The following is an 11,996-nucleotide window of genomic DNA, read 5'->3' as shown; positions in this document are numbered from 1 at the left end:
TTTTGTTAATGTGTTGTTATTATTTTTTTAATTTAATTTTTTTTTTTTACTTTTTTTTCTAATATTAGGATCAAGAAATCTTTAAAAAAGAAGTCTCTGAAACACAACTTTTAGAAGCTTGTCCCACTGCCACCACCACCAGTCCCACCATATCTGACACAAGTTCTGGTATTGAACAAAATTCTTTAAAAATATTTCAAATTCACAGTTCAGAACTAGAAATAAGAAACATACAAAAGAATAAAATTTCGCCATTTAAAAAGAAATCACAGCGTGAAAGGAAGAAAGAATCTCTTAATGGTGATATACTTATCTCACCAGTTAATGTCCAAAAAAAAGATGTGTTTTGTCCATGGTAATAATTATGAAATACTATAAAAATACGAACATCACAATGCTTTACTAAATTTTGCCTTAGTATTCACAAAATGTATTTAAGACGTCTAAAATGTAAAAATATTTTTTAGACGTTGGAAACATGTCTTGTTTTTACTACTAACCCTAACCTCATTTGATATCATTAAATGTTTGTATGGATATTTATAATATATATAGAGTGTTCTAAAAACAATTTTTTTTGAAAATGTTTGCTGGCACCACCTAAATATATAATAAAATAATACTAGATTTAAAAAATTTTGAATAAAAAATTTTTAGGGGTTACTATGGTCCCTAATATTATTTAAAAAGAAAGGTTTTTCTAAAGCATGTTAGGTCTCAAACAAAGCAAAATTATATTAAAATTTCAAAAATAATCATAGTTTTATAAAAAGCATAGAGAAAAAAAATTATAATCAAAAAATCTTGTTAAATTTCCTTTTTTCTTTTTTAGTTTAAAAATGTCATTTTCTGTTCACTAAAATCTAAAATAATAATTTATTTATTTCTCTTTTTTTTCTATTTAACCAAAAATTGAAAATTACAAATTTTTATAATTTTACAAAGTTAGATTAGGTTTCACTCATACAGATTGGTGATTTTTTATACATAGAGGTTTTTTCAAAAAAGAAGTATTAATATGTAATTACGTTATAGAATTTTTAATTTATATTATTAAAAGTTATATTTTTTATGCATTTTCAATATAAATATATATTATTAGTCAGTTTTATGTGATAAAAATTTACAAAAACCATTATAATAATTAAGTTTTGTTTTTGTCAAAAAAACTACCCTTTGATTTAATAACTGCTTTAACTATTCTTGGCATTCTTTTAATTAATTTTCTAATTGTTTCTTTCTGAATATTATTCCATTCCTGTTCTATAATGTTCCATAAATGAGATTTTGATGTTGGACATACAGTTCTAATTTTTCTATCCAGTTCATCCCATAGTAGCTCAATGGGGTTGAGGTCTGGGCTTTGGGGAGACCAGGTCATTACACGCAGTACATTTCAGCTTTTATTTGATTCTAAATAATTTCTACATAATAATGCAGTATGTTTACAGTCATTATCATGCATCAGAGTAAAATTATCTCTAATTAATGGAAGTCCTGAAAGAATGTCACAACCGTACATTGAGTTAGCATTTTTCTTTGGCAGATCTTCTTATGTAAACTCTTCACATATTTCCTAAAACTTCAAATTTTGACTTATCGTTCCTGAGTACTTGTTTCCATTCATCCATCATCGAATTTTTGTGGAACTGTGCCCAACAGAATCTCTTCTGTCGATTACCTTTTCGTAGATAGGGTTTTCAGATAGCAACATGACCATGCAAATTAACTTTTTGCAATCTTCATTTGATTGTACTGACAGAAACTTTTTTTTCTTGATCACAGTTGAAAATAGCTGTTATTTGTGGAGCATATAACATTCGATTACGTTTACTGATGACTTTTATACGTTGGTCATCAGTTTTTGTTGTTATGCGAGAAGGACCTGGATGGTTTCTGTCTTCGAAACTTCCAGATTCTTGATATCAACGAATTGTATAGCTAACTGTTGATTTACTCAGGTTTAATTTTTCAGCTATTTTTCTAACTGTATAGTCTTTTTGAAACAAAGTGAGTATTGCTGCCCTTTTTTCTACACTTATTGGCTTACCTTTAGGCATATTTTTTCACTAACACAAAATATCTGCATATCAAAACACAGTAAACAATAGAAATATTTGTTAAATGACAAACTTAAAAGATTTAAGTCAATAATGTAGAATACAGGTTCATACGTGAATTTAATATGTTTCTAGGTTCACTTTTTTTTTTCATACATTCATATGTAATCTTTAATATGCTTCTGGGTTCACTGTTTATTAATTTAAAATGATAAGACTTTAACTTGCGTGTACTATTTATGTTATTTTAATGAATTTACATTAAAATAACTTAATTTAGAATTTTTTGATTTATTTTTATATAAATATAAACTTGATTTATTTTTATATAAACATAAATTTTACTAATATAAGTTAATAGTTTTATAATGTAATTACACTTTAATACTGTTCTTTTAAAAAAATATTTTTTGTCCTAACTTCCATTAGCGGCACTGTAGGTAAAAACTATTCATGGAGTGACACCTAAATCAAATAAACAAACAAACAAAAAAATAGACAGTAATATTAATAAATAAAAGCAAGCATAAATTCAATTATTTAAAAAAAAAAGAATAATCTATAATAAGTTAGATAGAAAGACAAAAAAATATGAAAACACTCAATTGAGTTTTTTTACAACAATAAAAATAATAAATCAATTAGTAACAACAATAAAAATAATAAGCAACCACAACACAAATAATAACAAACTTTACGCAAACAAAAAGGCAAGCACAAAAACTTTTACACAATAAATAAATTATATTTGTTATTCTTGGCGGAAACAGAAAAGCATAGAAAATTTGTAGCGAATTATTTTTGTTTTAATTAGTTTGTGTTATTATTTTCTCAAACATTTTTCGAACTTCTTTCCTTTTAACTTGTTACTTCGCTTTAATTGATTGTTTTTGTTTTATTTTATTAAATCTATTTGTTTGTTTTACTTTTTTATTCATTTTCTTGTATTATTTTTTCTTTAACTTTTTAGTTTGTTTAATATTTTGTTTATAACCTTTTAATATTTTTGTTATTTTTCTTTATTTTTAACTTATCTTTTTTATTCTTTAAAATTATTTCTTTTGGTTTTCCTTTTCTCTTTTTTCCCTTTTCACCGTTAAATAAACGCTTCCGCCATTTGCAATGTCATTGCAAAGACGCTGAGGTATGGTATTTATAAAATGATTCATACTTAACAACCCATTTAATGTACCAGGGTTTGTAGCAGCACTTAAAAATAAAATAAAAGCAAATAAACATGTTTTTTGTGACCATTACCACCAAAACTATTGCTGGGTATGGCACTGATGTGTGTGTGTGTATATATATATATATGTGTGTGTGTGTGTGTGTGTGTGTGTGTGTGTGTGTGTGTGTGTGTGTGTGTGTGTGTGTGTGTGTGTGTGTGTATAAAGAAGATAGATAGAGTAAAGCCAGGTCAAACTGCACACTTATCAATAAAAATTAAATAACTTTTTTATTTTTTTATTTTTTATTATTATTTTTTTATTAGATAGGTAATAAAAAACTACACAAGATAATATAAATATATGTTATAAGAATAATAATAAAATTATCGAAAATATTAAAGAAAAATGTAAAGGGAAAAAAAAAGTGCGGTTTTTGACAACATTCTGATAAAACCACTTAAGAAAACATTGAAAATTTTAAACTTTTTTATTTTTTTAACACAACTTATATTTAAGAAACTATATTAAAGTTTTTACATTTTTTTGCAACAAAAAAATTTAGTTCTAAGCATGTTTACCAAAGAAATATGTAGTATTTCTTTGGTAAACATGCTTCTTTACACAACCATTCCCGACACATTGAATTCTCACATTGCAACATTTCTATGTGTAACTGTGCTCAACACTTTTTATATTTTGCAACTTTTAATCGTTTGGCTGCTGGTACTTGTTCTTCATTATTGCTTTGCTGAGGTTGCTCAGCATTGTTATGCTCATTTATTTGGGTACTTGGCATAGAAAGTCTATGCTTTGCATTAAGTTTAGCAACTTTCACAGCTTCCTTTGTTGCTTTTTCTTCATCTTTTTGTTTGAGGAACTTGATTATATTTTCTTCGGTAATACATTTTCCGCCATTTTTTGACATGTTGCACTGCTTCAATTTCTTAACATGTGATTGGTTTCGGGCTTGAAAAAACTGCTTTAACTCTATCTGGGTACTATTTTTGCAATGCTCAACACATGCTTGATATCTATCAAAACTTGAAGTTGGTGTAGTTGAGAAAGATGGTAATCGGTGTGTAGTTGGAGTAGGTGCTGCAGCGGCTATTGAAGATGATGAAGCTGTGTCTGTGCAAGATGGTGTAGGTGCTGCAGAGGCTGCTAAAGATGATAAAGGTGGATTAAACATTTGTGTGATTGCTATTGCCTTATAATTTATGTTGTTTTTATTAAGTGGAAATAAGCCAGTGTACTGGAAACCAGTGATTGCATGGAAGCATGTAAAACATTTACTACTCTCATGCAGCAGTTTGAGTAACGGTGGAAAATTTTGTTTATCTAAATTCTTACATTTTGAGTCTTTGTAATACTTTGTAAGAATTTTTTTCTATGCTTGTTTGATATGACAATAGACACCTCTATCCAATGGTTGTAGAATATGTGAAGAATACTCTGGTAGACAAATCAAGATTATATTGTGTTTTTTGCACAGCAATATGGCTTCCAAAGTTATGTGAGTTGTATGCCCATCTAATACTAAAATATGAATACCGCCAATTTGCTCAGTTTCGGGTATTAATACTTCTTTCAGCCATTCAATAAATGTATTGTGCTCCATTCAAACTGATTTTGAAATTGAATATTTGATGCCAACTGGACCAGCTCTTGCTCAGTCACGAGGAAAGTTTCTTTAGGCTTTGTATATCACAATTGGTGGTGCAAAATACCCATCAGCGTTGCAACAATTTTTTTAAAGTATAATGAATTTTTTCATTGTTGCCAGTAAGTTTAAATGCACATCTTTTCCCTTTTTGACACACTACGGTTGCTTTGCCTTAATCACCTGAAAAACCTGTTTCATCACAATTCCAAATATGCGACCCAGAAGTTACATCAGTTGGTATGATGGCGATGCATTCAAAATAACGATCAATTATTTGTGGCGTACAAAAAGCGGCTCTTATAGATGCTGAATTATCCGCTTTTCCTGTTGAAATTTCTTTTGACCATCTCTTCATAAAGGCATAAAACCAGTCTTCACCAGGCTTGCCACTGATCTTCCATGATCTTTGCGTTTAAGGTAGCCACATACAAATTCTAGGATTTCATTTCGGGTTAAACTATAACCCCAGTCACCAAATTATTGGAACGCATACACCATCAATCTTTCTGTTTCATTAGAGGGTACCGTTGTTGCACCTGAGCCACGGAAGCCTTTGTTGTTGTTATTTTTGCAATCTTTGAGCCTTGAGACTGGAACGCCATGCTTGAATGCAGCTTTTGTCAGTGATGTTTTATTTTCTTTTATATCAGTTAATGCGGCTAGTATATCGTCTTCCTTGTATGTTTTTGTTTCTTTAGTTGACATGTTAAAGTGAGTTAAATTGAATTGAGAGAGTGGTGATTATATTGAGAAATAATATAATAATTGGTTTTTAATGAGTAAGAGATGATTATATTAACAAATAACATTATAGTTCATATTTAATTAAACCGGAATTAATTCTAAATTAATTAGATAAAGATAGGCGCTTAGTCAATTGCGAAAAACTAAACTAAGTAATTAATTGAGTGTGCGGTTTTATCAGAAAAAAAGTTTTTTTTACTTTTTTATTTAACTTTTTTATTTAACTTTTTGTTTTAAGATTGTGCTAAAGTTATTTTTATATCAGTTTCGGTTCAAGCGCCATTCTGTTTGCAAGGATCAAAAATTTTGACTCCTCATTAAAGTTGTATAAAAAAAGAATAAAATGGAGTTGAATCGGTGTATAATTTTATCAATTCAAATAGAGGAGATAGTTCTGTATTTGAATCTATTTTTATTTATTTCATAGCCATATCTGTTTAGTTTTTATTTGATAATTTCGGTCAGTGTGCGGAATGATATGGTGTGCAGCTTAACCCGGTTTTATTCTATAGAAAAATTTATCAACTATATAGTTAATTTTTAAAAGTTTTTTAGTTTTTCATGTGAATTTAAATTTTTTAAGGTCCGCAAGTTCATTAAACCAACATCTCAATCAACCAGTATCTTTTCGTCAGCTGTTAGAAGAAGAAAGTTCACCTAAAAATAAAAATGTTATACCATCTTTCAAGAAGGTGCAATCTGCTAAGTCTAACAAACAATTAAGGTTTTGATTTTTATATGAATTTAATTATAGTTAATTTTAGCTGCATGGATCTAAAAATCTACTATCTAGATAGATACTTGAATCACATAGTTTTTTTTATAACTAATTTTTTATTTTATTTAACCCCTTAAGCATCACTTAATTTTGGGGTGCATTTGCTACAGCATTAAGTTAATTTTTAAAAAAAAAGCATCACTTAACTTTGGGGTGCATTTGCTACAGCATTAAGTTAATTTTTAAAAAAAAAGCATCACTTAACTTTGGGGTGCATTTGCTACAGCATTAAGTTAATTTTTAAAAAAAAAGCATCACTTAACTTTGGGGTGCATTTGCTACAGCATTAAGTTAATTTTTAAAAAAAAAGCATCACTTAACTTTGGGGTGCATTTGCTACAGCATTAAGTTAATTTTTTAAAAAAAAAGCATCACTTAACTTTGGGGTGCATTTGCTACAGCATTAAGTTAATTTTTAAAAAGTATGAGGTAGGGCAAACAAAGTAATTTCTAGAATAACAGAAATAACTTTAAGCATAAAATGCATAGCTATTTTTGAGCTTATTTTTTGGATATAAATATTCAAATATGAATTTTATTAGATAAGTAATTAAAAATATAATTTATTTTATTTATATTAAATACAAGTTTTATATTTTGTTGATAGAATTGTTTATTTGCAAATTTAACTTTAATTTTTTGCTTGTAATTGCTGTTATATTGTTGTTTTTTTACTTTTTTTAATCTAAAGTTTCGATGAAAAACCAAAAACAGCTACTAAGTTACAAAATATTTCTGAAAGGTTTGTTTATATAAGTTGTTTATATAATTTTTTCCTTTTTTTTATAAATCTTCATACAATTTTCGGTATTATTTTTCTAAAATTATTATTTAATTTTAATAGTATATATTTGTTAATTGATCACATTATAGAAAAATATGTTACAATTAGTCCTTTTAAAGTGCAGTGGAAGTTTAAAACAAACTAGACAGTTATCAGTTAAAAAAAAGTGAACAAGACTATTTGAGTTAATATACAAAAATTATTGTGATTACATCAAAACCTTTTACAAAACCGAAAGAAAAAAATTACAATAAATTGTGCTATAAAACTGAAAATATAAATCTAAAGATAATCCATACTGTTGTTTGTAATAAAAAAATTAAAAGATTATTATAGGCAGCCTTGCTTCAAACTTATTTTATTTTGTCTACCAATAAAAAGTAGCCAAAATCTATAATAAGAAAAATGTGTTCAAAAGTGAAGCACATTAAGTACAGACTTTTAAACATTATCGCAAATAACACTTATTAGCACTTCATATAGTTATTGAGTTTTAGCAAAAGATAAACAGGTTTACTGATTACAGATTTTAAGTTTCAAGTTTGAATACCTATTGAAAATGGAGTAGATGAACACATACTAAAACAGAAACTCCAGTCTTTATAGTATATATTTTTGTATTTTCCAAGAAAAGAGTTTTATAGTTTTTTAAGTTAAGCCAAAGTTTGTTTGTTTTTTTCAATTTTTGAAAAGTTTTTTGGTTGTTCATAGAATAAAACTGTTTTATACACTCATTATGAAATTAATGGAAAGTCAAAAACTCAATTCTCAGCTCTAGATAGTAAACCAAATGCATATTAGTTGAACATTAATTAAACAGCCATTTTCCATCCATCCATAATTAGAAATTTTTTATTTTGTATATGTTGGTACGCCCACTCAAGCGGACGTACCACCATATACAAATAATTCTTTAAACTTCAAATAATTTTTTAAATATTATCTTAATAGAGTTTATTTTTTAAATAAACTCTATTAAGATAAATAAATTTATCTTAATAAAGTTTGTTTTTATTTACTGTATCGCTGTGAGTGATATAGTAACTATTTTGATTTTATAAGTATCCTCGGCGATGTTGTATTTATGGTATTTATTTGTATATAACAAATGGTGATAAGAAAACAACTTAGCGCTTCAGCATGATTTATTTTGCTGTTGTCACTAGAGCGTTGTAAAGAGTAAACTGACAATAAAGTAACCAACTGATGATTCGGGTTAATAAGCATAATAATTATGATTTATTACTTAACACAAAAATTTAGTTTTTTCATCATCATTAATTCTCTTTCATATTTTTCTCTAAAAATATGATTTTTTTTTTTTTTTTTTTTGCGTGTTTTCCAGAAACTCTTACACTTTACAAATATTATTTATATAGTTAAGGAGTGAGAAGTATGTTAATTGTTAATGTTAATATTAAATCCGTTATATTAAAAATTTGAACTTGGATATATTAATACTATGTCATAATTGTATATTACGTAATAAAAATAGTTTTAATACGAATTTATGCAAGTATTTATTACAATAATTATATATTTTTAAAATAATTACTATATTTGAATCGGTGAATGTTAAAAGCGCGGAAGTCCAACTATGTAAACTTTTGGGAAACCAAAAAAACAGCATTTTCCCCCGTAGTAAATTTTTGTTAATAGCTTAATAAATTTTTTTTGAAGAATGTGTTTTTCACTTTCAAAAAAAAAATTAAGCCATTAACAAAAATTTACTACGGGGGAAAATGCAGTTTTTTTTAGTTTCCCGAAGTTTACATTATTGGACTTTCGCCCTTTTAACATTCACCGATTCATTTGAATAAAAAAATTTGAATAAAATTTTATATTTTAAATAATTATTAAGTTTTGTATATAGTTAAGCATTGAGTTTTTTATTTTAAATTAGTATCTTAGCATATTAGTTGAAATATATTTCAAAATGATTTATTTATTTTGGTTATAATTATATTTGATTTTACTTTTTTTTCTGGTTAAATGTGTGCTCAAAGAAGGTGCTTCAAAAAAACCTAATAGGTCTTGGTTTGTAGTGCTTAATGTAAATGAAAACTGCAATTATCATAAGAAAAAAGTATTATGATAAGGGAGTTTCCGCCGTTATCATCAGCAATGTTTCATGTGAATCTGATTTGAATGTCACTTTTACTTATTTTTTCAAAGACGTTTGTGCATAAAGTTTAAATAAAACAAATTAATTGGTTTGGTTAATTTGAACTTTATGCATAAACGTCATCAAATCTGATCAAATTAAGTCAACACCAATAGACTTTTGTGATATTTTCAGATATTTTTTTTTTAGATAGCTTTCTTTTTTTTTTTAGATAGCTTTCAGATATTTTTTAAATTATTTTATGCAGAAATAAGCTGAACAATTTTATAAATAAATTTATCTTAATAGAGTTTGTTTTTATTTATTAAATCGTTACTGTATCGCTGTGAGTGATATAGTAACAATTTGCAGTAACGATTTTGACCCTTATAAGTATCCTCGGCGATGTTGTATTTATGGTATTTAGAAGCGTGTGTTTTTATGATATTTATGATGTTTATCTGCATTTTTTCTATATTTTCAGTATTTATGATATTTAGAAGCGTGTGGAATGACATTTCAGTGTCTGACACTTCAGAAGTGTCTATGCTTCGATTATTTAAAGAAGAAGAGAAACGCCAAACATTAGAGTGAGATTTTATTTTTCCTTTTAATTTGCTTATTTTAATTAATTTTTTTTTTTTTTTAATTAAGGTTGGGAGAGGGGGGGGGGGGAGGACGGAGTTTTGTTCAAGTTAACTTAAATTAATTTTATAAAATTTTTTATTTCAATTCAAATAATTTATGATAACCTTTAAATAATTGTCGTTCTTTATGATGCTTGTGTATTCTATTATGCTATTTGTGCGTTTAGGAGTTTCCACAAGCCTGTCACCTTGATTCAAGTAATTGTATATTCGTTTATTTTATACAAGATTAAAAAAGTTTGATTCTTATTTATGCTATGATTTCGCTGTTCATCTGTTGAATAATTGTAAATTGGTAGAATCTTGTAAATTGTCATGTATTTTTAGCTAGAAGAAAAAGCCATAGAAGAACTTTTGCTGTACTACAAAAATACGTATCCTGGAGATGAGATCAATGTTAAACGCCTCGATCACACTTTAGGTGTTTTGTATTGGAATCGAGAATGAGTTTTAGAATCGTACAATATTAGGAATCATTTTTAATTAAATTTTAACTTAAACAAATCTTAACTATTTACTTCAACATTTTTTATAGTTATTTTATAAAGTTTATATGAAAACGTGTAAGTTATCAAGCTTGAACGAAAACATAAGTTATAAAGTAACTGCTTCGTCTACTTTTGACGTTAATACATTATAAACTCTTTTTATTTGTTCATTGGGAAGAAGGTACCCTGGTTCTCGAATTGCTCATAAATTTCCTATTGGAATAATAATTTAGCGGTGGCCATTTGAGAATTTTTTTTAGTAATGCTGTGCCAGCGTAAAGTGCTTTGGGTTTTTGTGTAGTATAAGCAAATAAAGTTATTATTCATATAACGGTTCATTAAAAGAACTATATATTTTATTATAATTAAGGTTTTAATAAAAAAATAATGTCCCCAAAAAATTTTGCGCGTGCTCCCTGATAATTTCTAAAAAATAAAGTTCTTTAGTTCCATCTTTTTAAAAAACTCGATTAGACAAGTTTGATTTAGTAACTATAAAAATGTGCTCAAAATAAAAAATGTGTAGAGAAAACTTCTTGCACTACACAGGTCAACAAAAAAAGGTTATGTTTGAAACGTTTTGTTTGTGCTACAACAGAAAAAAAGTTTCAGTGTCGAGTAATCAAAACGTTATAAGTAAAGCATTTCTCCATTTGATTTCAAAATGAGAAAAACATCACGTCAGTTTTTAAAGATATTTTCGTTCAAATGCGTTTTAAAAAAAGCCTTTTTTTTTTTTTTTTTTTTTTTTTTAGAAAGCATAAGTATTTTTAATTAAACGACACGATTTATAGTTAGAATTCAGAATATACACTTATAATTGATACTAAATTAAGTGGATAATGAAGACATTTTCGGAATGAGTTCATTTTTTAAATTTGGATAGATGCTTCCCGAGTTATCAAAATTTATGTTCGGCCCAATAATGCCTGTTTTGCTTATTTTATTTTTGATATTTAACTTATTTTTTAAATGTCATCTACTTATAGTAGTTATAGGTTGTTTGCAAATTAAAAATAATAGTAAATAAAATAGAAGTAGGAGATAATTGTCTCTCTTGCGCAGAGCCATATTGATTATAAAGTGGAATATGACGGTTTATGTTATCTAAAATCTCCGCGAAAAAGTGTCAATTTTCTTCTACGTCTATTTAAATTTTAAAATGTTTTACGAACCTCACGGTGCTTTTCAAGAAATTGCCGTCAGTGAGTTATAAGTTTAAACAATCGTAAAATATTTGATCTGCTAGATAAACAATTCGATTTTTTAATAGGAAAACACCAAAAATCTTACTTGGACTGCAAGCAACTTTTAGCAAAGTTTATTTAAAACCTAATCACGGTATATTTTGGAATCCTAACTTTACCTTTAATATCCAGACTTTGCAAATTATATGAATTGGGAAAGCAAGATAAAGGAAACGAATTCTAAAGGACTAATGTTTAAGGGAAAAACTAGATGAATAAGAGTTTTTGGCGCACTTAGGAACAGTTACAGAAAAAGGATGAGACTTGATTGAATGATGGGTAACACGAGAATGAATTTTAGTAGATGGTAAA

The 11,996-nt window shown here is 27.0% G+C and overlaps 1 protein-coding gene across 1 annotated transcript in view; it reads left to right on the top strand.

Moving 5' to 3' along the window:
• LOC136071857 (inhibitor of Bruton tyrosine kinase-like) overlaps nucleotides 1-10,554 on the top strand; it is a 34,804-nt gene extending 24,250 nt beyond the window's left edge. Inside the window, exons 16-21 of the mRNA XM_065797374.1 lie at nucleotides 69-355; nucleotides 6,220-6,360; nucleotides 7,106-7,156; nucleotides 9,803-9,892; nucleotides 10,117-10,147; nucleotides 10,277-10,554. Of these exons, the coding sequence (XP_065653446.1) occupies nucleotides 69-355; nucleotides 6,220-6,360; nucleotides 7,106-7,156; nucleotides 9,803-9,892; nucleotides 10,117-10,147; nucleotides 10,277-10,396 (720 nt within the window). The 3' untranslated portion in view covers nucleotides 10,397-10,554. The remainder of the gene's footprint in view (nucleotides 1-68; nucleotides 356-6,219; nucleotides 6,361-7,105; nucleotides 7,157-9,802; nucleotides 9,893-10,116; nucleotides 10,148-10,276) is intronic.
• The last annotated feature ends 1,442 nt before the right edge of the window (nucleotides 10,555-11,996 follow it).

This window comes from Hydra vulgaris, chromosome 05 (assembly GCF_038396675.1).
Source record: "Hydra vulgaris chromosome 05, alternate assembly HydraT2T_AEP".
NCBI classification, from domain to species: Eukaryota; Metazoa; Cnidaria; class Hydrozoa; order Anthoathecata; family Hydridae; genus Hydra; species Hydra vulgaris.
Note: the sequence above shows the minus strand (reverse complement) of the source record. Positions and strands in the feature narration are given on the sequence as shown.